The following is a 26,449-nucleotide window of genomic DNA, read 5'->3' on the forward strand; positions in this document are numbered from 1 at the left end:
ATGGCCACTTGCTGGAAGAAAAACCCACTCGAGCAAAGGGGGTCACCCTCCGAGTCTGCCAGGTGAGACAAACAAGGGAGTTCAACATGGCGGCTCCTGGTCATTCTCAAGCTCGGAGTTTGGCCAGCATCCGAGTGGTATCCATGCTTGAGACCTCACATGGGAGGAGTGCTAACTCCCCCTCCCCTTCGGTTTGCCCAAATTAGCTACTATGTACAGTACCCTATTAGGGTGGTAATATGCTTTTATGTTTGAAAATTGGTGGGCGCATGGGGGGGGGGGCACCAGAAGTTAGCCTCGCCTAGTGTGCAAAAAAACCCTGGAGCTGGCCCTGCGTGCCCCTTCCCAAAAGTCCTAGGCAGCATATGCAGCTGGGGAGCATGGGTGATAGAGCACTTGCAAACAGGGGAAGGGCATGAGCGTGGGTGTCAGGAGAGGTGCAGGTGGGGAGTCAACAGCACCTACCTCAGGGTATTCTGACCTCAGCCATGTCACTGTTTTATTGAGCTACTATATTTAGTTCTAGACCTACTTTTCAACCAATAGGGCTTCAGAATTTCTTACAGAATTTTAGAAAATAGGTCTGACTCATTCTGCCCCGTTCTTAAAATACCCTAGCCCTTGATATGGCATATGGACAAGCCCATACTACCCCAAGGTTTAATGTTTTAAAAAGTAAATATTTGTATGCTACTTCTTCAAATAGCTGCTTTAATAAATTCTTCCCAGACTGTTTTCTAATTAAAGAACACATAATTATCCTTTCATTATTGAAACATGCAAACTTGGCCCAGTCTCAACTTCAGATTTGCTGACCGGTTCCAACATTTTCAACACAGTTGGTCCACATTAAATATCTGAGTGACCAAATAGTTGATTAACAACTGCTTGATTTAGGATTTTTCCATCTTTTTTCCAGTAAAGTGTGTGTGTCTTAAGTGAAGATTTATGTACAGATTATATAAAATTACATATTGTAAAAATGATGTTCTTGGGCTGGTGCACTACTGACAAGTATATTTTTAGTACTGATGGGAGCAGTTCCATGAACATCTTGTTAATACCATTTTATTCTGTGTGCTGATAGACATGATATGATATACCAGAGCAGGGGTAGCTTAAATTTTTTTTAAAATTCACATGAGGGTGTGTTCTTGATGCTAAGAGTACTTTAGATAATAAAAGTGAGTAAAACTAAACATAATACTAATCTGGGAGATTAGACTACATTTGATATATAACCATGCCATTGTAATTGTTGCGTAGTAGAGTGTTGGACTAGGATCTGGGAGATCCAGATTTAGATCTCCACTTTGCTTGCTGGGTGGCCTTGGGCTAGTCATGCACTCTCAGCCTAACCTACCTCACAGGGTTGTTGTGAGGATAAAATGGAGGAAAGGAGAATAATAGAAGTTGCTTTGGATCCCCATTGTGGAGAATAAATCAAGTCAATAAAATAATGGGGCATAAATCAAATCAATAAAATAGTTTTTTAAAGATTCCGTAGCTTGGAATAGCCGTGTGTTGCCTGTTATTAAGACTCTTTTCCTGTTGAATTTTGCTTTCTTTTTTTTGGACTTCATTTCTCCCATTTTTCCTGTGAATTAGGAAACAGCTATTTTCTGTTAATTATATTTGCTTTCACAGGAACCTGCCCCCCTTCCCTTCACCGTGGTATTCTCTTCGTAGCTAAGTGGCAATAAAATACTATGCAAGTAGCAATCTCTTCTCTCTCTATCTATATGGATTGCCACTTTTTGGGCCCTTTTCTGTTCCTTTAACTTCAGCCTAACACACAAAACAAACAAGATGAAGCTTCTTTTATCACTTATCTTCCTGACCCATTTATCTCTGCTAAACGTTTCTGTGTTAGGGTGCTGTTAGGAATAACTAAATGATGGTATCCCTGCTATAGTGGGTTGTCAGTTGTATATGGTCTGAGAACACTTTGGACAGAACATACAGCTCATTCGTGAAACTTGTCTCAATTCTACTTCATACAATTTTTCAGTTGATGATATAATGGATTTTTTTTTCAGCACTGTGTCCAAATACTCAACTGATACAGCCATGCAGCCCTCTGAACTCAAAATGATGCACTTTCAAAAGCAGCATTGGAAGCCGCTTATTAAATCGATTTCTACAACAGGAATTGAAAGGTAAAGAATGCTTGTCATGTTAAAAATGCACTCTTAAGTATTTTTACATGGCAGTAAGTATAGCTGAGTTCTGTGATAGTATACTTTCTAGAAGAGCACTTACAATTATGGTCATTTAGTTAGACTGAAGTAACATTTTTAACAAGAGCATGTCTATTTTAAATGGACTTCTCTTTTAAGATCTGAATAACTTATTTGATTGAAAACGTTTTGCTTTGGTGTGTTGGTATATGATGATGTCTCTGAAACTTAAAATGTCAAGCTGAATTTCTTGATGGTATAACATTAATAACACACATTTGTGTGTCTGACGATGCTTTTGAACTATGTAGAGATGTGGTGTCCTGGAAAAAATTGGGAGAAACACTCAGTGTTTTTGAGGACTTTCTTCAGTTTCTTCAGAGGAGAAATTTGGAAAGTTTGAGGTAGCACTGGTGGTATGGTGGATAACCTCTTGTGAAGTATTTTCTTGTTTGGAATTAGTGAAATAATTTTAACAGGGTAAACTCTTTTAAAACATGTACCATGAAGATTGTATGAAATACAGTCTGTAGTATTAGATAACTATAATTCCTGTATATACTGTAGATATATACAATGTATTTTCAAGGGCATGTTCATTGAATAAATGAGAATGATGTTAGCAACAATTAATATGCTATAATGTGTTTGAAAATACATTACTAAAGAGTTTAGTGTTTTCATTGTTATAAATCTTCCCCTGATATCCAAAGATGCTGTTTGTTACTAAGACGGCATGAGACTTTCTGTCCAAATTATAGCTTTCTTTTGTTTACTACAAAATTTGTTCTCTAATATCAACCTATTTTTTCATACCTCTCAGGTGGCAAACATTAAGATATGAATGTGGTGAATTAGGAAGGGGTGCAGCAATTTACATTTCTCTCTCTCAGATACTGGACATATTTTAATTTTGCTTGTAGAAAACTAAGCCATTTCTACTTGAAACTTCCATAAATATGTCAAATATTATAAATATTTTACATATTAATTAAGCTGCATTTTATGTTGTTACAAGTATAGGTTTGACAGAGAAATTAAGTATTACTTAATTACTTTAACCTCCCCACCCATATTTCTGTTTTTTTCCAGAAAAATCTCCATAATTTATTTGTATAACTTCAACGTTTTGGAAAGTTTACATCTCTAGTAATATGTCCTAATTAACTCTCATTTATGTTCAACTTAGAAGGGAGGGTTATAGAGTTGCTTCTTACATTAGGCTAGTAGTTTGAAAACTGCTGCAAAACACTTTCAGGGGCTCTGTGCAGCAGTTATAATGTAGATAACCATCCTGTGTGGAAACTGGTACTGATGTGGGTACTTTTTGATTAACTGGACAGATCCACGTGATGAGGGGTTTACATATGGTGATAGCAGGTGCAGAGAACTTTTGCTGAGTTGTGGCTTGTTCTAAACCTGGGAGCTTGATAAAGCTTGATAAAGCTCAATAAATCAGGTCCTGGGAGCTCAGTAAAGCTCTTTAGCCATCTCAAATCTCTGTTCTGCAATGCCGACCCTTTCCGTTACTCCCAGAGGTGTTTTCTCTCTCTCTCTCTCTCTCTCTCTCTCTCTCTCTCTCTCTCTCTCTCTCTCTCTCAGTAGTAATCACCTTCACTAACACATTTGAAAGAGTATACCCTACTAGATGCATTTGTACATCTAACACTCTGTATCTTATCTGCACTTCTCTTTAGAGGCACCATCTAGTTGATGTGTCTCCTGCTTCACTCATCCTAGCTAGTGAGGGGACTATAAATTGCGCTTTTTGAGCTGTTGCACTCAAGGCATGATAACTGTTTTGCTGCCTCTCCCCTTTACTGTGCTTTGGATTGCAAGACCAACTAGTCTGGTGTGTTTATAGAAATCAGGACTGAGCATTCAAAATATAAGGGAGTTTAATAAACAAAAATAAAAAAGAGTACATGTAGTTTGTTCAAGCAGGGATACAAAGGAAAGGTGAAAACACACAGTCCTCAAAACTCCCCAGGGGTGGGGTGCAGGACAGTGCGCTCTGTCTCTCCTTCCCCACTTCCCCCCCCGTCTCCCTCTCTCTCTGGATCTGATGTTGGGTAGCAGATGTAAGAACAACTCACTTCTTTTAGTTTACTGTCAAATGGGTTAATTGCTCCCCTTCTCCAACTCATACTGCTTCTTCATATTTCTGTTCAAATAAGTGCACCAATTTTCATCTTCTTCATCTTCTAGCTTACCTTCAGAGGTAATACTGAAGATATTCTCATATCTGGATACTGTGAGTCTGCTGTGTATTGGCTGCGTGAATAAGCGTTTTTATCATCTGTCCAATGACAAGTAAGGAAGCATAGCAATCATTTTGACATAAGGTTCGCAGTCTCGTCTCTTAATTTATTTTTATACTTAATTGTCTGGGCAAATCTCTTCTGTAGTTTTCAAGTGGATAGTATTATTATTTTATCTGGTATTTTGTATTAGTCTGAATGTGATATGCCCAGTTTCTTCTGTAGTTTTCTGCTGTAGTTTTCAAGTGGATAGTATTATTATTTTAGCAGGTGTTTTGTATTAGTCTGAATGTGAAGATCAAGTATGTGAATTGCTTGTATTAACCCACTTCAAGAAATCTTCTGTTTGCGCTACATACTTGCAGCTTCTTGGTACTCTTTTCCCATCATAGTGTGGATATCTTCCTTAGCTGTGTTGTATGAAAAAAAAAAGTGAACTGCAAAAAATAAGAACACTAATACATTCCAATTAACTTTCATTAGATCTGCTAATATGAGTTGTTTACCTCCTTTTTAGACATCCCCCAGAGTAGCCCTGGATGGTGTCTGAAAAAAAAAATCATGTTTGACAGAAATGATATATATTTGAATTCTCATTGGACGCATTCAGATGCTGTAATAAACTACAGTTTGATTAAACTGTGGATAATGTAACACTCTGGTTAGTCCTCAAGATCTAACTGGCTAGGTGGTTACAAGGGATGCAGCTGCTCAACAAACTATGACTTGTAAATTTAGATGTCACAACAAACCACAATTAGTACCAGTAGTGGATAACAAATCAGCTTTAAACACTAAAGTCCAAAGACGGTTAATTACGATGGCATGGACCAGAACCTTCAAATTTTGGCTGCGCCTTCATTTTAGATCTGGCCCAAACAGTCTTGTGGTGCACATGTTAACTGAATCCCATCTATCGACTTGGTTGATTAATATAGAGAAAAAAAATTCTATAATCGGCTTTAGTTTTGATGACTTGGTACTTTTGTCTGAGCAGAAGGCTTTTGCCTTACTCAAACAAAGACTCCTCGATATAGAGGTGCAAGATCTGAGAAGACTTGCGCACAGACATTGCTCTCCCGTGAGTATGGGACTTTCTTTTAGCCATATTTCCTCAGGATACCTGGCAAGACTGATTCAGCCCCATCTTCGTAGGGCTTTCATGCTAGCAGCAATTCGGAATGTGATACCCCTCCAGCCTATCTTGAGGCTCTATGCTGCATGTGTATTTGATATTTTATGCCAATAAAGGTACTGTATTTGTATTTGTAACACTAAAGCCCATTTTGGTGTGAAGAAATACCCTGATTTGTTGCACTGTCTACATTTAGACATCTCAGGGGAGGATCAATCTGTGGTTATAAATTACAGTTTATTATGACGTCTTAGTGAAATGGTTGCCTTTAAGTTAGTATCCAGGCATACTCACAGTACTGGTTTCAACCTCCTGAAGTCCTTCTTGTGCACTTGGTTTCTGGTTGGACTGCTAGTCTTATCTGATGTTAGGTTAGCTGATCTGGAACTCTCAGCAAGATCTGGAGACTTTCTTGGTTTTGTTTTTTAGCTGGTCATTAAGCATATATTATTCTAGTTAGCATTTGAGAAAAGACAAAATGTATTCTAGAGTGATTTTTATTACTACCTGGTGCTGTTATCGATTTGTAATACTTTTGATGATTTTTAAAATTATTAGTATATTTTATGGTATTGATTAGCTTTTACAATTTAATAAACTGGCTGCCCTGAGATATTTTACCGTCGTAGAGGTAGGTAAATGAAATGAAAGAACAAATGTGATATTTTCATCTTACAGTAATTAAATTCAGTCAGTACTAAATCTGTAATTAATGCTTGGATACAGAGTGTTAATTAATTGAACTTGTCATGTAGTCCAGTATTATTAATAGGCCACTTGTTTCACTAGAAAATAGATTATAAAATAGATTATATAGATTTTAAAATATTAGTATTTGGTGCTGTAAAAATGCTTTAATTGATCTCTAAAAATGATTTTATACCTAACCTCTGTTTATATAATTTTTTAAAAGATTCAGGTTTTTGTTTTTTGCTGTGTGTGTTTTCTCTCTCAGTACAATCTGGTTAAAAATATACTCCAAGTCATTTCTCCCTAAAAGAAACAAATGGAAGACTGAAGCTGTGCAGGAATTGTCTGTTTCTCTGAGGCTTTCTGATTTGCAACATAAGGAATCAGGATACTGGAAGAAAGAGTACATCATCAAAAAAATAGCTTCTGGAAAGGCTGGAATAATTCACCTTTTGCAGTCTGTAAATACTTACACAGGCCTTCCAGTTGAAACCAAAAATGCCATCAAGTAAGTGTGTTAAAAACAGGTTCATTCGTAGACAATTGATTTGCTATTTTAATAGTGATGCTTATTTATATTGTGAACAAATGGGGAAAACTTCAGGTAGACTATGGTAATTTACTAGATCCAGGTGTGCATGCACATGGAAGCTTATGCCCAGAATTAAACTTTGTTGGTCTTAAAGGTGCCACTGGACTCAGATTTTGTTGGTAATTTACTAGTTTCTGAATAATATTAAAGTTATGAAAGTTAATAACACTGAAGTAGTATTTTTGCACACTTTGTCAGCTTTACGTTTGTGATGGGAATGTCTTGGAGTAATCTTGTAATATTCCTCATTTAAGATAAAAAGGGTGGGAAGTTTTCTTTTTCAGGAATTTCTATGCATAGTGGTGACTAGTTTCCATATTCTGTATTTTAAATACAATCTTAAACCTTTTAATTTTTCTGATAATAGAACATCTGGTTTGAGATGGATTATCATATTAAAAGAAAGAAGTGGCAATGAACATGTAATGGATCAGGCAGACATTTCTTTTAATGAGACCTCTATTACTGTATTTTGGTATGGTATTAGTTGGCCTTGTTTAGACAACTTGACATCTCTGCGTTTATATGGAGCGACACCAGTGCTTCTAGGTGAGAGTAAAACTTATCTCAAGAATGGGTAAGTTAATTCTTTCGCTTGTGTTGTTGGTCATTGTATTTTCTAGAGCCTGCTGATGAGTTATTTGTTGATAAAGAATTTGTTTTCCAGTACTGATAGTAATGTTATTTCAGTATTTACAAGCTGAGATCCTGCAAAGTCTTGTAGGGTCACTTCATTTCCTCCTGCATCCCCTCCCTCACACTATTTCCTGTTTCTGTTCTCCTCAGCCCTAAGGTTACCAACCACTAGGTGGGGCCAGGGCTTCTTCTGTAATTCCAACTGATCTCCAGATGACAGAGATCAGTTCCACGTGAGGCAGCAGCATTTTCAGAGGGCAAACTCTATGGAATTACATCCCCACTGAGCTGCTTCTCCTTGCCAGCCCTGCTGTCTCCAGGCTCTACCCTCAAATCTCCAGAAATTTCCCAAGCCAGACTTGGCGACCCTTGATGGGTCCCATATTTTTCCTCCCTGTCCCTGCATCCTTCTCTTTTTCCCATTCACCAAACAACTTTAATCTGCCGGTATGTCTTTAGCTTTATTATTTATTTTCTTCATTTATAGCCTAACTCCCCCCCCCCCCCCCAATTGGGGACCCAAAGCAGCTTACATCATTCTTCTCTCCTTCATTTTTCCCCTTCCAAAACCCCTGTGGGGTGGATTAGGCTGAGACCTGCCCAAGGTCTCCCAGCAACTTTACATGGCAGAGTGGGGATTTAAATCTGGGTCTCCCAGATCCTAGTCTGACACTCTAACCACTACACTGCACTGGCTCTTAGCTCTCCCTCCCCCCCCAGGCAGTCTCTCCCAGCCAAGTTGCAAAAGTCATAGAGTAGCAAGTTGCTCAGGTGGATATTGTGGTGGCCACTGCTGGGCCCAGTAGGGCTGCCAACTCCAGGTTGGGAAATCCCTAAAGATTTGGGGAAGAGCCTGGAGAAAGCATGGTTTGGGGACGGGAGGGACTTCAGTGATTTATAATGCGATAGAGTCCACCCTCCAAAAGCAGGAACTGATCTCTGTAATCTGGAGATTTGTTGTAATTCTGGAAGATCTCCAGGCCCCACCTGGATGAAGGCAGCCATGGGGTCCAGCCAAGTCATGCAAGTTGTGTGAAGGCTGCTGCTGGGGCCCAGGCAAGCTGTGTGGCATCAAGTTGTCTGGTAGCCACTGCCACACCTGGGCAAGCCATGCAAATTGTATGGTAATGAGTTGCCTGTTAGTTGCTACTAGCTCTGGCCCTGATAAATCCTCCTTCTAAGACAGGAGGGAGGGAAGCAGGGATGGACTGAGAGGCCAAAACAGCCCTGGGGATGGAGAGTGCTCTCATCCACCTCTTAGTGACAGAATCCAAGATTTGAAAGCTGGCAATATTATGGTAACCACAAATTATTGTGGTTGCCTAGCCACTCCCACAGTGGCCACTGAGATCTCTTAAAAGTACAGGCACAGCTTCTATTCTTTTAGGAAGTTTAAGCCCCTTGATTAATATATATATATTTAGATTTAAGATTTTTCCACCAATGTTGGGATTTTATCAGATGGACGCCACATTGAGAATTAGGTATATAGAATATAAAAGAACATTTCTAGCAGCATTGCAGTTTATGGACCAGCTATTTACCAATAGTGATTATTAATTATGCTGTGCTGATCCATACAGTAAAATGCCATGTTGGATGCATGATCTTTCTATCTTTAACAGATACAGAACAAGAGTCCCCAGTGTAGTGCCTCTGTAACCTTTCCTGGTGCCCAACAAATATTTTTAGAAAGTGGACAGGGCCAGGAAGAGCTTTTGATAGTGGCTTTATGTACTTAACCTGTGCAAATAGTGTAATGATGTGCTAAAACCAGAACGGGACTCGGCTTCTGACTAAACATGGTTGGGCTGCGCGACTAAAATGTTTAATGTACCTAACTGGAACTTCAGCTGAAGTCATCAAATCTGCCACTTTTAATTTATTTTATAGTTCAGGTGAAAGTTGACAGCAACATCACTACATCAAATTTTGTTCACTTAAAAAAAAAAATCATGTTCCTATTAAAATATGGCCAGAATCTTTCTCTTACTGGGGCTCTCACCAGCCCTTCAGCACTAACTGTCATTGTTACAAGTAGTAGTGCAGGCTAAAAATGTTTAGGCTCTTGGAGAAGGGCTCATGTAAAGGGGAAAGGCAGTAGATGAAGCATTTTTTCCTTTCCATACATGTGTTAAGGTAAAGGTAAAGGTTCCCTTGCTCGAAAGCCAGTCAAATCCGACTCTAGGGTTGCAGTGCTCATCTCCGTTTCAAAGCCGAAGAGCCAGCGCTGTCCGAAGACATTTCCGTGGTCATGTGGCCGGCATGACTAAACACCAAGGCGCATGGAACGCTGTTACCTTCCCACCGAAGTGGTACCTATTTATCTACTTGCAATTTCTTGCTTTCGAACTGCTAGGTTGGCAGGAGCTGGAACTAGAGACTGGAGCTCACTCCGTCATGCGGCACCCTGGGTCTTGAACTGCTGAACTACCGACCTTCCACAGCCTGCAGTTCAGCGTCTTAACCACTTGAGCCACCGCAGCTCCTATACATGTGTTAAATGCCTGCATATAATGCAGATACTGCCAGACAAGGGTTTCTTAGCTAGCTCAATATGTATACTTATTTTGCGTGTATGCAAGAAAAGATTTTGAAACAATACGATTTCAAAAGGCATCCTGTTGAACATAAAGACCTACTGTCAGAGTTACAACCGCATTCTCTAATGTTTTGGTTGGCTCTGCCTCCCATGGCAGCCATTTTGTGGTTGTGCCCACCAACGTTCCCTCTAAGCTGTGGAGTCTTGTGAGCAAAAATTCTACTTCGTGAGCTCCTGGCATTCAAGTTGTGAGCAAACTGTTTGGCTACTGCATACATCAGTTTGCTCTGGAGCCCTCCTTCCTGAGCCAAGACAAAAATCTGTGAGCTGGAGGCTAAAAAACTGTGAGCCAGCTCACACTAACTCAGCTTAGAGGGAATACTGGTGCCCACCCCACTGTGTCAGTATTCCTGAGGTGCCTTGCAGTCTGAAAAAGATTCAGGATCCCTGGTATAGGAGGACTGTAAGGAAGAGATGTGCATACGACTGTAGGGTGTACTGATGATTTCCTTCACTGCTTTGAACTTCAGAGGCTTCAGTATCCAACGCGAGAGGCATTTGTGATTGATCCCTATTGCATATTGCCTGTTCACTGGCAAAGTAAATATGGGGATTGAATTCTTGCTGCTTCTTCTTGTGATTCTTGGAGGAAGTGGAAAGGACTGGTCATCCAGAAACACAGCATCATCCTTCAATAATAGCTACAAGATTGTGTTTATAAACCAGTCTGGGAATAAGTGAAATGATTTACTTTTAGTTTGCTGTGTTGCCAGTCATTGTTGTGAAGAAACTGTTAACTGCTTTACCAAAGTCTGATCATTACTTAACTTGATGTTCTTTTAAAGGCCTTGGCGACGTTCCTTGATTTCTGAATACCAACTTGCCAATCTGACTCAAAATGCTGAAATGATTGGACATGATGCACTTGTTGAACTTTACCATGTTGAACAAGGAGTCTTGCTGGGACTTTGGAATGTAAGATCACTTTCCCAGTACAAGTTTGTTTATGGTTTGTTCTGGATGACTTTGATCAGTCCTGATTCAGGTATAAGCATACACTTAAGAAATCCTAGGTCTCTAGTTAGCTTTTCTATATCAGATAATTTAACTTCTAGACACAAGTATACCTCATTAATGCTGTAGGTTCATTCTGGGCATAGTACACAAGCAAATACTATTAGAGAGTCTCTGCTTCCATTCTAAGCTTTATTATTATTACTAGGAATAAGGCCCATTGTGGAAATAAATACAACGAGCTGTAGAAAGAGGCTCTGGGTGGGTGCCACAGCCTTGGGCACTCAGCATAAATTTGCTGTGGCGACCTCAGCAGGGTATAATGACACAGAGTCCACCGTTTTCTCCAGGGGAATTGATCTCTGCCACCTGGAGAGCAGTTGTAATTCTTAGTGATCTTCAGTACTTACTTGGAGACTGGCAACAGTGGTTCCCCAGGAGTCTATAGCATTGTACCTTTGAGGTCCCACCCCTCCTCAAACCCCACCCTCTCCAGGCTCCACCCCTCAAATCTCCAGGAATTTCCCAACCTGGAGTTAGCAACCCTATCTCCTTCCCAACCAACCATCAACCTACCTTTATCTGCCACTCTGACTTCAGCTTTCCATCTCCTCCCCCCTCCCTGCAGCCTCTAACTAGGAAGAGTACACTTTATCTCTGCAGTGGGGACCAAAGCAGCTCACATCATTCTCCTCTCCCCCTTTTGATCTGCACAGCAACCCTGAGAGGTAGGTTAGTCTGTTAGCATGTGACTGATCCAAAATCACCCACTCAATTTCCACAGGAAGAACCTGGGTCTGGCAGACCCTGCTCTGAAGCTCTAACTAGTAACTACTATGTCACATGGGCTGTCATAGGGTGGCCACCTCAGCAGGTTGTAATGACACAGAGACCACCATTTTCTCTAGGGGAACTGATCTTGCTGGCACCAGTGCCAGGGCGTTTTCGGTGGCGGCTTCTACCTGGTGGAACGAGCTCCTGGAGGAGATCCGGGCCCTGCGGGACCTTATGCAGTTCCGCAGGGCCTGCAAGATGGAGCTCTTCCGCCAGGCTTTTGAGTAGGAGCCGCCACCACCACTATTCCATCATCGCTACCCCCCATTATTGCACCTTGACCACCAATTGTGCTGATATTAAATGGGGTGCGAGACGTCCCTGGATGAAGATGGGATGGTTGTGCTGCTAGGAGGTATGCTGTTGGCCTGGAATTAATAACTTTTACCAGACCCCCATCGTGTAACTACTGATTCTGTGATATCTAGAGCACCGACACTTTAGTGTTTTGTATTGTATTGTTTTATTCTGTTTTTATCTGTTTTAACTTTGGCACTTGTGCCTCTTTGTTAGCCTCCCTGAGCCTTTGGGGAGGGTGGGATATAAATCCAATAAATAAATGAATGAATAAATCTCTGCCATCTGGAGAGCAGTTGTAATTCTGAGTGATCTCCAGCCCTCACCTGGAGATTGGCAACAATGGTTTCCTAGGAGGAAAAGTACAGTCTGTCTCTGCAGTGGGGACCAAAGCAGCTCACATCATTCTTCTCTCCCCCTTTTGATCTACACAACAACACTGTGAGGTAGGGTAGGCTGAAAGTCTGTGACTGGTCTGAAATCACCCACTCAGCTTCCACAGGAAGAACCTGGGTCTGGCAGACCCTGCTTTGATGTGCTAACTGTTACGCCACACTGGCTGTGCTATCGCCTGGTATCACAACTGAACTCCAGACAACAGATCTCTCGCCCTGGGGAAAATAACTGCTTTGGAGGGTGGACTCTATGGCATTCTATTTAGTTGAGGCCTTTTCCCTCTCCAAACTCTTGCTTCCGTAGACTCCAGCACAAAATCTTCAGGAATTTCCCAAACTGGAGCTGGCAACCCTAGTCAGGACCGGCTCCAATGAGTTCCCCACAAGGGTCAAAGAAGGCCTGGAAAGGGCCTCCTGCCTTTGCCTTTTTACTGACAGAACCAAGCTTGGTTGCCTAGCAACAGCCACTGAGGGAAAAGTTAGCCCCACAGCAGGAAGATAAGAGAATGGTTTGATTGCTGGTGGCCCACCACAGTAGCCAGCCAGCTGCAGAGAGGAGCCAAGCAGGAGAAGCATCTTTGTCACAAGAGACAGCCGTTTTGGCAGTTCATTCTGTCAGGGAATGAGGGCCCGGCTGGGAGTGGGTGGGCAAGAGGAGCGAACCCAGCACCTAGCCAATGGCACACAAGTACTCTTGAGTGGTGGTTGATGGGCCAATGGCTAATGGAGTGCACAGCACAGGCCAATACATTGGCCTATATATATATATGTGTGTGTGTGTGTGTGTGTTTATTATTATTATTATTAGTAGTAGTAGTAGTAATTTTAACTATTTTTATTTATTATTGTGTTCGGTTTTTTTGCTGGCAAGTTGCAACCAACTTATGCCTACCCTGTATGGTTTTCAAGGCAAGAGATGTTCAGAGGTAGGTTGTCATTACCTGGGTAGGGGCTGTGGCTCAGTGGCAGAGCATCTGCTTGGCATGCAGAAGATCCCAGGTTCAATCCCCAGCATCTCCAGCTAAAAGGATCAGGTCATAGGTGATGTGAAGGACCTCTGCCTGACACCCTGCAGAGCCACTGCTAGTCTGAATAGACAATACTAAATGTCGATGAACCATCTGATTCAGTATAGGGTAGTTTCATTTAGCAACCCTGATATTCCTTGGTGGTCTCCCATCCAAATACTAACCAGAACCATCTCTGCTTAGCTTCTGAGATCTGACTAGATTGGTCTGTCCTAGGCTATCCAGGTCAGGGCATTGTTCTGAATATAAACAAAATCCAAGAAGCATTATACCTTTCTTTCATCATTGTTACCTAGATAATTAAAGGAGAACAATTACATGAGTACAATTACATGAGTACATTTTTTCCTCAAAAGTAAGCAGGTCACAGGCAAGGAGCTCCTTCTGAGAAGAAGCTCTTGATGAATACAACTTTCCTATATTTACAGGATTTTAAAATAATCTCCTAACAGTAGTTAACTGTCTCATTTGGTAAGGGCTCACATTCTTGGCTAACTCATTGTCTTATAACTTCAAGCACCGTAGAAGGTTATCTATACTTAAAAATATCTTCTTGGACCATATATAAAAATATTAGTTCATTGTTGCTACTTTTTATCTTAAAGTCTATTTAAAAATAGTTTCTTATACACATGAATATGTTTTGACCCTCACCCAGTATTCCCATCCTTGAACCATATTTTCACTTCTGTGAAGTTCGACATTCTTGCGATTCTCAGATGCTTCTGCGCCTGGGCCTCAACAAATTGTATCCATTGATAATAGGTTAGACATCTTCTAATCTATACAAGGCCATATAATGGTCTTCTTCTTACGGACCTTCAGAAGGGGCAGTTCTTATGGCCTTTCAGGGCACTTCCCTGAGAGGCCAGCTCTGTTTATCTGTGCTGCAACATCCTCCATTATCTTTCTGGTCAACTCCAGCATTTGTTCCCCTATATTTCTGGCCATAGCCATGGCAGGCTGCTTTAAAGTCTCATATTTTGTTTGGAGACTTGTATCACCTTTTTTAAAAGAAAAAACTTTCAAATCAATTAACAACCACAATGATACTTGCATTGATGTCTGTTGTTCCATAAGGCAGAGATGGGCTTTCTGTTAATGTTCCACTTTGCCAGATCTTGCTTTGGCCACATGCAATCATGTGTTGCCAAGGCTTATTATTTCCTTCTCAGGGTAGGATTATACGAATGAAAAATTTGTATAGATAAATAAGGAATGGATAAAATTTGTATAGACTTTAAGTACCATGGTACTTAAAATCTACATGAATCTGCCTCATAGAAACACATTTATTGAGAGGAATATAAATTAACCGATGAACATAGTGGCAGTTGTGCACATTAACTTACTAGTGTGAAGAATGTGCACAAATTAACAGGGTTTTGCAGTTTACCTAGTAGATATGGATAATCGCCAACTCATGTTGGACAATTTGTTTATAATCAAATAGGCAATTAAAGAGGCTATTTTAGACAAATGTAATCTGTTCATCTTGGCTTGCTTTTCTGTATTTTCACTTATTGAAGCTTCTGAGCTATCATTCAAGGATATTCTGTGTACAGTGTTTTACAGTAGTCTAGTTGCAGAATTATAGTAGCATGGCTAAACATAGCGAGGTCAGATGCGCCTAGAAGGGAAGTGAGTTAAGATACAAAAAAGGTGTTAAGACAAAGAAGGCCCTCTTGGTAACTATGCTAACCTGATTCTTCAGTAGAAAAGAAGGGTTCAAGAGTGCCTCTTAATTGCTCTGCAAGAGCCAGACCTACACTATCCCAAGTGGTCAGTAATCTCTTCAGCATCAGCCTTGCCAACCCTCATCACATCTCTCATGTCTAGATTCAGTTTTAGCTTGAACTAGGGCAGAGACATCTACTTCAGGAGGCTTATTCAATAAGGCAACATCACAGGAAGGTCTCGTCCTCTATGTCCTGTTGTTGGTCCTCCAGAGAAACTGGTTGGCCACTCTGTGAGACAGGATGCTGGACTAGATGGACCATTGGTCTGATCCCGCAGGGCTCTAATGTTCTTAGATGGCATGTCTTCATTACCATCAGCTTATTGAGTGAAGCATCCTTGGCTCTGCTACAGTGTAAGTACTGATTTTAGTTGTGTGTTTTCAGCATATTGATTACCTCCAACCCAAAAGCTACAACTCTTGCTTAGTGGACTGATACACATACTTTGTGTAAAAAAAAATAGTGAAAAGGCCAAATTATGTCCTGAATAAAGCCTAGGCTGTTGATATAGCATCCCTGATGACAGTTCTTGAGTCTGATGAGATAGAACTGACTTAAACCTTCCTTTTCTTCCTTTCCTTTTCAGAGCTCCTATGATCGGATGATCTTGAGCAATAACTAAAAGAATAATACATCATTTACTAAAGGAAAATATGCTAGACAGAGATTTGGTGACCAAGTAGGTTGTGTTTTGGGTCACTGTTTAGCATCAGATTGGGAATATTATCCCCTTGAAGTTTATTAAACAGATACTGCGATCACACACACTCAATAATCCACTTTCAATGCACTTTCAAACTGGATTTTTACTGTGTGAACTGGCAAAATCCAGTTTGAAAGTGGATTGAAAGTGGAATATTTAGTGCATGTGATCGCAGCCAGAGAGTGTGTTAAAAGTGGAGAGATCCAGTGGTTCCTAAAAGTAGTAAAAAACTGACATTCCAATATTTTGTGAGATAGAGTATCAATTTTACCTTGACTGCAAGGACAAAGACAATCTGAATATGGAATGTGACGAAATCTCCCCTGTAATACTTCGGATGGGATGGCATTAAGGTGAGCTAAAGCGAATGCCCTAACAAGGTGGGGGCCCGTTAGACATGGGACGGCCTTTGAAAACTGTCCAGAAAATTTAGGTGACTCAAAATGTGGTACCCATGTTATTGCTGGAGGCTACTTACAGGGTTTGTATAACCCCTGTGCTGAAAGATCTGCACTGTGACTGCCCAGCTGTTTTCCAGACACAATTCAAAGTGCTGGTTATCACCTAAGAAGCCCTAAATGCCTTAGGACCCAGGGTACTTAAAGGACTTCCTCCACCCATACTGTTCAGTCCAAGAGGTAAGATCGTCTTCTGAAGTCCTGTTCTCTCTGCCCCCCCGTCCTTGAAAAGAAAGATGGGTGAGATAACCAGGGACAGGGCTTTTCAGTGATGTTGCCTCACCTTTGGAATTTCCCCTCTCACAAGGAGTGCCTGTGCCGCCCACTTTACTATACTTTTAGGTATCAGGCTAAAGCGTTCCTTTTCCCCCAGGCTTTTAACTAAAGAGTTTTATCTTTCAAATGTTTTTATGGGCTGCTTCTGGCCTAAGGAGTGTTCTATTTACATCATTTTAAGCTGCTACAGTGTGTATTTTATGCTGTGCTTGTGCCCTGGCTTGTTTTAATGGCATTTGTTTTTTAATGGGTGTGTTCTAATGGCTTTGTATTATTAACTTAGCTGTAAGCCTCCTTGAGCAGGTCTCTGGAGAGAAAGCGTATGAATTTTCTTAACAGATTATCAGCGAAACAGTGCCAGGTTGCGAGTCTCCCAAGAGTTTGAGCAGCCAGGGGGCAGGACTGAGCAGATGGAAAGACTCAGCCCTTGATGGAAAGTTCTCCCCAGGACAGTTAATATGCATTTTCCCTATGCCAAGATATCATGTAACTAAATCATGTAACTAATTTGTGCTTTGCCAAATTTGATTTTCTGTGGGCACATTAGCCTATATCACTTGGAAAACTACATATGTGACACATCAGTGGTCATGCATTGTGCTCATTCTCCCGTCCTTCATGTGATTGTGTGCAACTGCCATTTGTACACATCGAACTGTTATTTTAAGTGTAGTACACATGCAAAGGAAGCAGGAGGAGAAAAGCATGCCAGTGATTACGTTCACACACTCTCACCTGCTGCCTGAACCTAAAATAGCTTCATTTACCTTCCCCACCATTCTCTTTTCCCTGCCCTGCCTTACTGGCTTTATCCTTTCACCCTCATTCCTCTCTGAGCTTCAGTTCTTAAGAGTATTGATTTGACTTGTGATTTAATATTTCCACATCCTGTTATTTTATCTTCAGGTATTCTATCTGTCCTACGTCTGTGTGCATCCTTAAAACGATACTAAAGAGCCAGTAGAATTGCGCAGATTAGCTGTTCTATGATAATATTTTCAGACTTAACAAAGATTGGTTATACTGAATATTCACCCAGTTCTTCTTGTAGTCAGTAAATAGCATGAATACTCAAAGCACACAATTCATGGAACTGTGTATGAAGCTTTGAGAAGCTGTGAACTAGGCCGCTTGCCTTCCTTGGAGTTTCTCTGCTACAGTAGGATAGTGCTAAATAGACATATTTTTCACTTCACGGGATTTCATATTGTCTTGTCCCACTGTATACGAGTCAGGGATCAGGTTACTGATAATGATAGGGTTTTGCCATTTTTATTTCTAGTTCACTTTTCTGTAGAAGCTAGTTAAACTACATACAATTCTCTTTTAGATCTGATTTTCTAGGGTCTACAGTGGCAGGGTTCATTTGTGCTGGGATGCAGTGTACAATAACAGATGCATGAATTACGGCCTGTTTACTGTTAAGTCATTAAAATAGTATTAAAGTACCAGTGATACAGTGTTGTAATTCTAGCCCATGAAGAAGTAGCTTTTCTGTGAGTTTAAATTTATTTTCACTTCTGAAAGAGCTTGGGGGAAATTAAATGCTTTGTTGTGAAAAATACTTTCTCTGTGATTAACTTTGTAGAAAAATGAAATTGCTTTTGTTATGGCATGTCTTCATTACCATCAGCTTATTGAGCGAAGCATCCTTGGCTCTGCTACAGCGTAAGTACTGATTTTAGTTGTCTTCTGCTGCATGCAGCATTGGTATACAAAAGAAGGTGAACAAAGTGTTGCTGCAGAATTTAGAATTATAATTAGTTTTAAACAAGAATGTGTATTTGTAGCAATTTTGTTGCAAAGCATAGTGGGAAAAATTATATGGTTTTGGTTAAATTACTTAATCATTAAGGAGGCATAATTAAAGGCTTTTTTCTGAACCATTTAAATATAATTGCAAGATTAGAGAGTTTAGTTTTATGTTTAGAAGCATTCTTTGTAGAAGGGAAAAACTGTATTTGCGTCTCCGTTGCTAACCCAAAATCCAAAAACATTCAATTTAGTATGTGAAGTTGAATACAGAAAAAAAATGATTGAACAGTTATAACAATTATCTAATAAAAACCAAATCTTTTATACTTGGTATTGATTTTTAGTATAATTCTCAAAGGATACAGTTTTATAAACAAATCAGTATTCAACTCAGATGACTGAAAACTCTCCAAGTCTCAAGCAGCCAGAGTATGTCTTTTATGAGGGTTGTGGCCAACAAGCTGACCCTGTGGGACCTGAGTAGTAGCAGGACATTTCCCACATCCTGGGCAAGGGAAAAAAGAAATGGGCTGGAAGTGATGCACCATTGTTGCTATGAGAACGAGGCTTGGCTGGCCAACTGTGGGATTTAAAATCCAATGGTTGGGGAGATGAGGGAGGAGGAGCAGCAGCAGAGAGACAGACTGCGGAGGCCAACAGCTGCAGTAGAGGCGGAGAGGCTCCAGAAGTGGTGAAAGACGCCAGGATGAGGGAGGGCCAGAGAAGCCGGCCAAGGGCCAGGGGTAAAGGCTGTGAGAGACTTGAGGTGATGGCAGAGCCAATTCCAGGCTCTGAAGAAGCCGACAGAGGAGGAGAGACTGAGCCAGAGGAACCCAGGGAAGGGCTGGCTGAAGGAACCAAAAGGACAACAGGGAGAAGGGGGTGGAATGAGAGAAGGGACCTCTCACTTTGAGAAGGCACACAGTTGTAGGAGTAGGCATGGGGCAAAGCATTGTATGAACTGTTCAGGTGCACAGAAGTAACGCAGGTGGTCAGGGAGGATACTGGGAGGGCAGCTCTTACGCACAAGTGTAAAAGATCCCTGGTCTGAGGCCACAGCATGGAACAACATGAGTGTTTAAACCAAGGCAGGTGAAATCTTCTGTTTTTAAAAAAGGCTACTCAGGTAATGATTTAAGGAGTCTGAGCTGAGTTATACATTAAATTGCTTTATGTTAAGACGATTGGTCTATCAAAGTCAGCACTGACTGTCAGTGACTCTCCAGGATCTCAGGCCCCAACTAGCAGATCCTTTTAACTAGAGATGCCGAAATAAAGACGTTTGCATGTAAATTAGATGTTCTTCCATTGAGCCACTACTTCTCACCCAACATGAGTTGAATGCTGCTGAGAAAAATAGGTTTGAAAATGTTCTTTGTTAACTAGTATTTTATTTGAAGATACTTGGCATCCTTTTTTATGACTGGTTTGTTTCTCTCTGTTTCAGGATGCATACTGTAGCCCCAGATAAGGCAATGTTAGATGATATTGACCCAGAATATGGCCTGCATGACTATCAGCTGCACATTGATATGCACAGCAAAGGAAATACTTACATGTGTGGAACATTTCGCAGTTTGTTTTGTAGAAAAGGTAATTCTCAGATTACATGCCTACACATGGGTCCCTTAATGGAGTACATTGTTAGGATTATGTTATGTTATACATATCTAGCTTCTGAGTTCAGCCCATGTAATAGGGAGAATGCTAGCATAGCTGGACCATTGATATGTCCCAAGAAGGGCTTGTTTTTATAAATGACATAAGCTTTACTCAGGGTAAAGGAAAAAAAAAACATTCAAAAAACTGCTGGCTTAGCTGGCTCTAATATGATGTAATTTTATATCTTTTTGGTTAATACAGATTACATTAGAAATGGATACCTGAGACTTACAGTGATAAGTTACAAAAAGAATTCTCAGCATTTGCCTCTTGTTGGAAAACTTGGTCTCTCTTGGAAGACAGATGCACTTGACGGTATCGTTCAGGTAAATTGCAGTAAATCTGTTCTGTTAAATGGAAGATGAAGTAACATGCAGAAAGCAAAATTCAGTGTCTTTAAAATATTAAGAACAAAAATCTTGAAATACACCAAAGATTTGCTAAGGTCTGAACTTTCCATACAAATTAAAGTTTGTTCCTCTTATATGATGCCTAGGCAATCAAAGTTTCATTAAAAGGAATGTGGAACTCTGATTTATATGACAAATTCAGAATGTTAGTAAATTAGCTTAATTTCGCTGTTTATCTCTTAATGTATGCTTTCTATGATGTTGATTAGGGCTGCACTTTATAGTTTCTTGTACAAAGGTCCTGTACAACTGCCAGTTATGGGCAAATGTGCATGCATGTCATACACAGACTGCTGATTACTGGCCCAGGCAGTACAGATATGGGTATGTGTGAGATGCATTATGTTGGTTGAGAATGAGGTCTGGATGGCATTTGTAAACTGGCAGAATGGGTAGTGTAGAACTGTTTTGGCAAACAAAATTAGTTTGGAGGGCAACACTGGTATGTCAAAAGAAGGCTTAGATAGTGGGACTATATGGAGATGCTTGGACCTTGGATGGGTAGCTGGTAACTGGGGCAACATTGGTAGTGAAAGAATTCAGGAAGGCAAGGTGTGAAAGGGGTAACAAACTGGAGTTGAAAAGGGATAAAAAAAATTTTTTTTTAAAGAAATCACTGGTAACCACTTGTCTTGCCAGTCCCCCATAAATATTGGTTTGGGAAAGGTCGGTAAGTTGGGGTGGGGGAGGCTAAACAGATTCTTGATGGGGAATTTAGCAGTTCAACTCCGAAGTTTGGCATCTCTGATTTTAGGACACCATTTAGAAAAAAAGATGTAAATATTTCTATGTTGACTTGGTAACAGCTGTAGATAAAACTGGGATAATGACACTGTGATCACCATGGTTACCCTTGGTATATAGCTGCTTTCAGTACGTTGCTTTTCTCTGTTGGTGTTGTGAAAATAAAGACCGGCACCTTCGGCCCTTGACCATCGTATAATGTACTTCAGGTTTTAATAAAGCACAGGATATTTTTCTATACTGTTTTTGAATATGTTAGTGCTTTCTCACAGCTACTACTTGCTGTCTGCTTTACTTATTCAGTACAACTAAAGACTATTTGAGCTCTGTCAGAATAAGGAATTTTTGCAAGACAAATACTTTTACAAAATTAATTGTTGTGATAAAGTATGAAAATTGGTTGACATCTTTTCTGTTCTGTAGAATTGCTTCATTATGGATGTTACTCTTCTGGATGAATCACAAAAACCATTTTGGTGTTTTAGTGCCCCAGTCAAGATGGTAACCACTTCCATAGCACCTGATCTCTATAAATATTTTGGACCCAGCTATTACTTGAATTATGTGGATTCCATTGGAAAAGTACATGTGGAAATGGTCTGGATGGAAGAAACACTAGAATACTATATAACCAATCTGGTTCTTTATTTGAGCACCCAAAAAATCAACAGCTGGTTTGGCCGAAATTACTGAGTGTAGTTTCTTGAATATAATAGCTTTTCTTGAAAGCAACTCGTTTGGACTTTTATTTATTTATTTGTTAGTAAAGTTGAGCCCCCCAATAATGTTCATTAAAAAAAATTTTTGCATTGGTCATTTGTGAACAAACAAAAGTGTACTTGCTTTCTGAGAGCAACTTTTAATTTTAATACTGTAAAAATATAAATGACTGTCACTTTGGAGTGCTATGTATGTTACTGCAGAAATTCACATTAAAATAGTCAGAAATGCTTCATATGATATCCTTCAACACAGTATGTGTTTCCATTTAGTGTGTTGATGGATGCAAGGCACAAATGGAGCACGGAGATACTGCTCTCTGTATCAGTGTGGCTGGATGATTTTCGTGGATGCTTCCATATGATGAGAACCAAAACAAAACTTTGAATATAATTCTATATATCTTAGCAAGCATGGAGTCCTTGGAACAATGGAAGAATATGTGCTCTGCTGGATTATATCAAGGGACAGTCTAGGCCAGCAGTGGTGCGCCAGATGTGTCCAGGAAGTTTATAAGCCAGGGCACAAATGTAACAGCAATCTCCCATTATGTGTCTTCCCCCTTTGCATCAGGCAGCTGGTACTTAGAGAGAACTGCTTGTGAACACCAGATTCTATTTAGCTGTCTTGGTTAATAGCTGTTGATAAATCTGTCCCCCAGGAATTTTTCTAATCTTCTTTGAAAGCCATGTCAGCCAGGTAAGACGCATGCATATGCAGGAATATGCACTTGTATATTCAATCTGGTTTTATGTAATTTTTAAAAAATATATGAATTTACATTATTTATAGTTTGCCTTTCTCACTTGGATTCAAGGTGGATTACACAGAGTTGAGTCAATACAATCGACGGGATGGGACATACAGTGAACAATGTAATAGGAATTAGGGTTGTATCTGTAATCGTAAAGTCTATAGAAGACCTTTTACTTTCAAAATTGGAGCCAAAGTCTCAGAACATCTGAGGCATGATTATGGGGGGGGGATCCATGCACTCACTTGATGAAGGCACAAAGTAAGTATATAGCATAATAATGGAGAATAAGGACTTTTTTTTCTGCACTCACAGAATACTATAGTATTTCTGCAAATTGCAAATTCCCTTTGAAAACATCACAGTTCCAAAAACACAATGTGGCAGTATTTTTTGTAAAAACTCTTGGAAATGTGATTTTAATGGTAGTAGCGGGGATGAAATATGTGGCACACTTTGTATGACAATGCTTTGTTCTCCCTTCATTGATGTTCCAGCAGTTGTTTGAGGAAGATCAGTCTTCCCACTGTGCAGAACTTGGAAGCTCATAATACTGTGTAAGAAAAACTTGTGTGTGCTGCATTCTAGAAGAAGAAGAGGAGATTGGATTTATACCCTGCCCTTCAGTTGGAGTCTCAGAGCGGCTTACAAACTCCTTTCCCTTCCCCTCCCCACAACAGACACCCTGTGAGTTAGGTGGGGCCGAGAGAGCTCTTTCAAGAACTGTTTTTTCAAGGACAGCTCTGACAGAACTGTGGCTTGCCCAAGGTCATCCAGGAGCTGCAAGTGGAGAAGTGGGGTCCGTCCACTTAACCACTACACCAAACTGGCTCTATGCAGTGGTCCTCTCATTTCAGGTGGCTGTGCATGCAGTGTGAATATGAAACCTACCCAGGCAATGACCTACTTCTGATTGGGCCAGGTGAGGCAATCTGGCTAAAAGGAAAAACTGGTCAAAGGGACATTCCCAGTGCCACTATAAATCCATATCTGAGGTGAGAATTCTAGTTTCCAAGGAAAAGCTGGCTGGTGTTTATACCTTTTATCTTTTAGGGATGTAAATATATGCACTTTCAGGACAATTTAGCTACATGAATGAATATTTTTGTCTTGGAAGTAAGACTGAAAAAACTGTCCCTGAAGTATGATCACACTATGACTAGCTTCTCTTCTGGATTTGGCGTATTTGTAAGGGAAGATGGTGGAATATAGAGGGCTAGCTAGAATTTTTAAAAATCTATATGGTCCCTAGTACTTTAGGATAAGTTCAGTTATAGTAACTAAGAGAGAAATAAATGCAAAAAACAAACAAGTTTGGGAGACTGTAGCTTGTCTAGATAGCCATGTCCCTTGCTATGGCAAGAAGCCCCTCCAGGTGCCCAGCAGCTGCCATTACAGATGCTGCCAGCACCTCCATCTGTTACTGCCCCCGGAAAAGGCTTCCCGCCACTCGTAACAGCTCTCCAGCCTCTCCTGCTCAATTCCTCCACAATGAGGAAAGTGGGCAGGAGCTGTGCTGGATGCGAAGACTTGGCAAGGGGCCAGAATCCTCTCCCTCCTCTGGGCCACCAGCGGCTGCAACACCTGTCCCAGGGGTAGCTGCACTGCCACTGCCTCCCGCACCATTTGTCTGCCAGGGCAGAGCCGCTGATATCCAAAGACATTGAGTCCAATCTCTGTATCACCTCCTCTGCTGGGGCTGGGAACCTCGTGATACCAAGCGACTGTAGGACTGTGGAGGCTGCTGTTGCCATGCACCTCCTCAGGGTTAGGGCCAGTGTTCACTCTACGCTGAGTTAGTGTGAACTAGCTCACAGATCTTCAATGTGGTCTCTGTGCTTCACACCCATGGGGATACAGTGCACACGCACTGGATCAATCGGCATTGTAGCAAGCTCTTAATGGATTTTTGCGCCCAGACATCGGGCATGCGCAGGAACCCCACCACGCATGCCCAGAGGGGTGGGCGTGGACATCCCGCCAGTTCCTTTCTTTCCGCCACGCTGGAAGCACCTTCCTTTCGTCAGTTTGATCGGTAGCTATTTCTCCTCAGAGGCTCTTCTGTTTTCTCTTCAGTTTTCTTTATTTTTCGCTTCTACCTTTGTTTTTTGGGTTGTTTCTTCCCCCAAAAAAGGACTTTGTTCAGTTGAGGGGGAAGTTTTTTTGTTTACCTCATTTTGGCCTTTGGGCTCCCTCCCCCACTTCTTTTTCTTCTCCATCTTGCTTATTTTATGGAGAAGAAGTGGGGCTTTTTCAAGCATTGCAAGGGTTGTGGCAGTAAGCTCGCTCCTCCTGACGGCCACACCCTTTGCATTTTTTGTCTTGGCGAGACACACCGGCCAGAGTCCTGTTGACACTGTGCCAAGTTTTCAACTCAGACTAGGAAAAAACGAGCGGCGCGTCTCCGGGTGGCGTTACTGGAATCAGCGCTAAATCTTGCTTCCGTCATGGATCCAGAAGTACCGGTAAGACCATCGACATCGACGACTGTGGTATCGAAGTCCTCGTCCGACATCGTCCAGTCGACTTCGAAGCGTTCGTCACCGACGGCGCGGTCTTTGGCATCAACTCCCGTGAAAAAGAAGTCGGGTAAAGAGCACAAGTTGGCCAAAAAGGGCTCCTTTAAGGCCCTAAAGGCGGCGAAGTCTGGGAAAGTTGCGGGTACTGCACCGGGTAATGCCCCTAACGTGCCCCCCGCTACAACGGTAGTATCGGCATCGGAGGCTCTGGTCGCTCCACCAATACCGACCATCCAGCTAACGGACTCTCCCATACACCAGCTAGACCATGACATGCTGGTCGATATGCATCCTTTCTCTGACATCGATAATGTCGAGATCCTCAGTCGTCCCCTGGGCACGGATCGCTCTCCCTCTGCTCAGTCATCAACATCGACAGTCTCGGAGTGCCATGCCAATATTGATGCGGGTCGGCATCGACAGATCCCTAAAAGCACTCAACGTCATCCTCCCCGTCTGTTCGCCGAGGATCGGCCCTTCAATATCGATGATCGGGCTAACAGGGGCCGCACACGGAGACCGGATCCTACACTGTCTCCCAGATGCTCCCGCTCTAGGAGTAGATCCCCACGAGTCTTCCTGCCCCCCCACCTCCTCTCTCCTGGGATCACGCCAACTGCATTATCTCTATCCACCCACATCCATGCCGTGGTTGATTCCAGCAGGTTACTCTCATTGGGATTGTTACTCTGCCCACAGATCATGGTCACCCTATAGATCGAGGCCTTCAGCATCTCTCTCCCGTCCTCTGGATCATCCATCTGATGACCCTAATCGACATTGACTGGATCAATATCGTCCTCCCAGTCCCCCTATCCCACCGTCAACAGATCCAACCAGTCAGATCAAAACCACTCCGGTACAATTACCAGAGCCCGATTCCTCTGACTCTGTGGATGAGGATTTTGATACAGGGGCTTCAGATGTGCACAGCTCCCCTGACCAGCCATCTCCTAACCAGGCAGTAGCCGATGACCAACCTATATCTCCATCAGATAATTTAACCTCCTATGGAGACCTTGTAAAAAGAATGGCACACTCCCTTGGCCTTCCCATCGTACAACCACATCCACAGGTTACAGATGCTGTCTTCGATGTCGTGCAG

The 26,449-nt window shown here is 41.4% G+C and overlaps 1 protein-coding gene across 1 annotated transcript; it reads left to right on the forward strand.

Annotated features, from left to right (window-relative positions):
• Positions 1–22,044, forward strand: FBXO15 (F-box protein 15). Its single transcript, XM_015416734.1, has 10 exons — positions 1–62; positions 2,040–2,159; positions 4,389–4,493; positions 6,532–6,774; positions 7,226–7,435; positions 10,882–11,011; positions 18,369–18,448; positions 19,983–20,128; positions 20,399–20,523; positions 21,775–22,044. The coding sequence occupies exons 1-10, from the start codon at positions 1–3 to the stop codon at positions 22,042–22,044; spliced, it is 1,491 nt and encodes a 496-aa protein (XP_015272220.1).
• Positions 22,045–26,449: the final 4,405 nt, after the last annotated feature.

The sequence above is a fragment of the Gekko japonicus genome, unplaced genomic scaffold (assembly GCF_001447785.1).
Source record: "Gekko japonicus isolate JY-2015 unplaced genomic scaffold, Gekko_japonicus_V1.1 scaffold39, whole genome shotgun sequence".
Classification (NCBI taxonomy): Eukaryota; Metazoa; Chordata; class Lepidosauria; order Squamata; family Gekkonidae; genus Gekko; species Gekko japonicus.

Bases quoted from the DNA above. Each gene is read 5' to 3' on its own strand.
- FBXO15 (XM_015416734.1), top strand. From the start codon at position 1: ATGGCCACTTGCTGGAAGAAAAACCCACTCGAGCAAAGGGGGTCACCC. The intron at 7,436-10,881 runs GTAAGTTAATTC...GTTCTTTTAAAG, and splicing joins AAAACTTATCTCAAGAATGG to GCCTTGGCGACGTTCCTTGA. The intron at 20,524-21,774 runs GTAAATTGCAGT...TCTGTTCTGTAG, and splicing joins CACTTGACGGTATCGTTCAG to AATTGCTTCATTATGGATGT.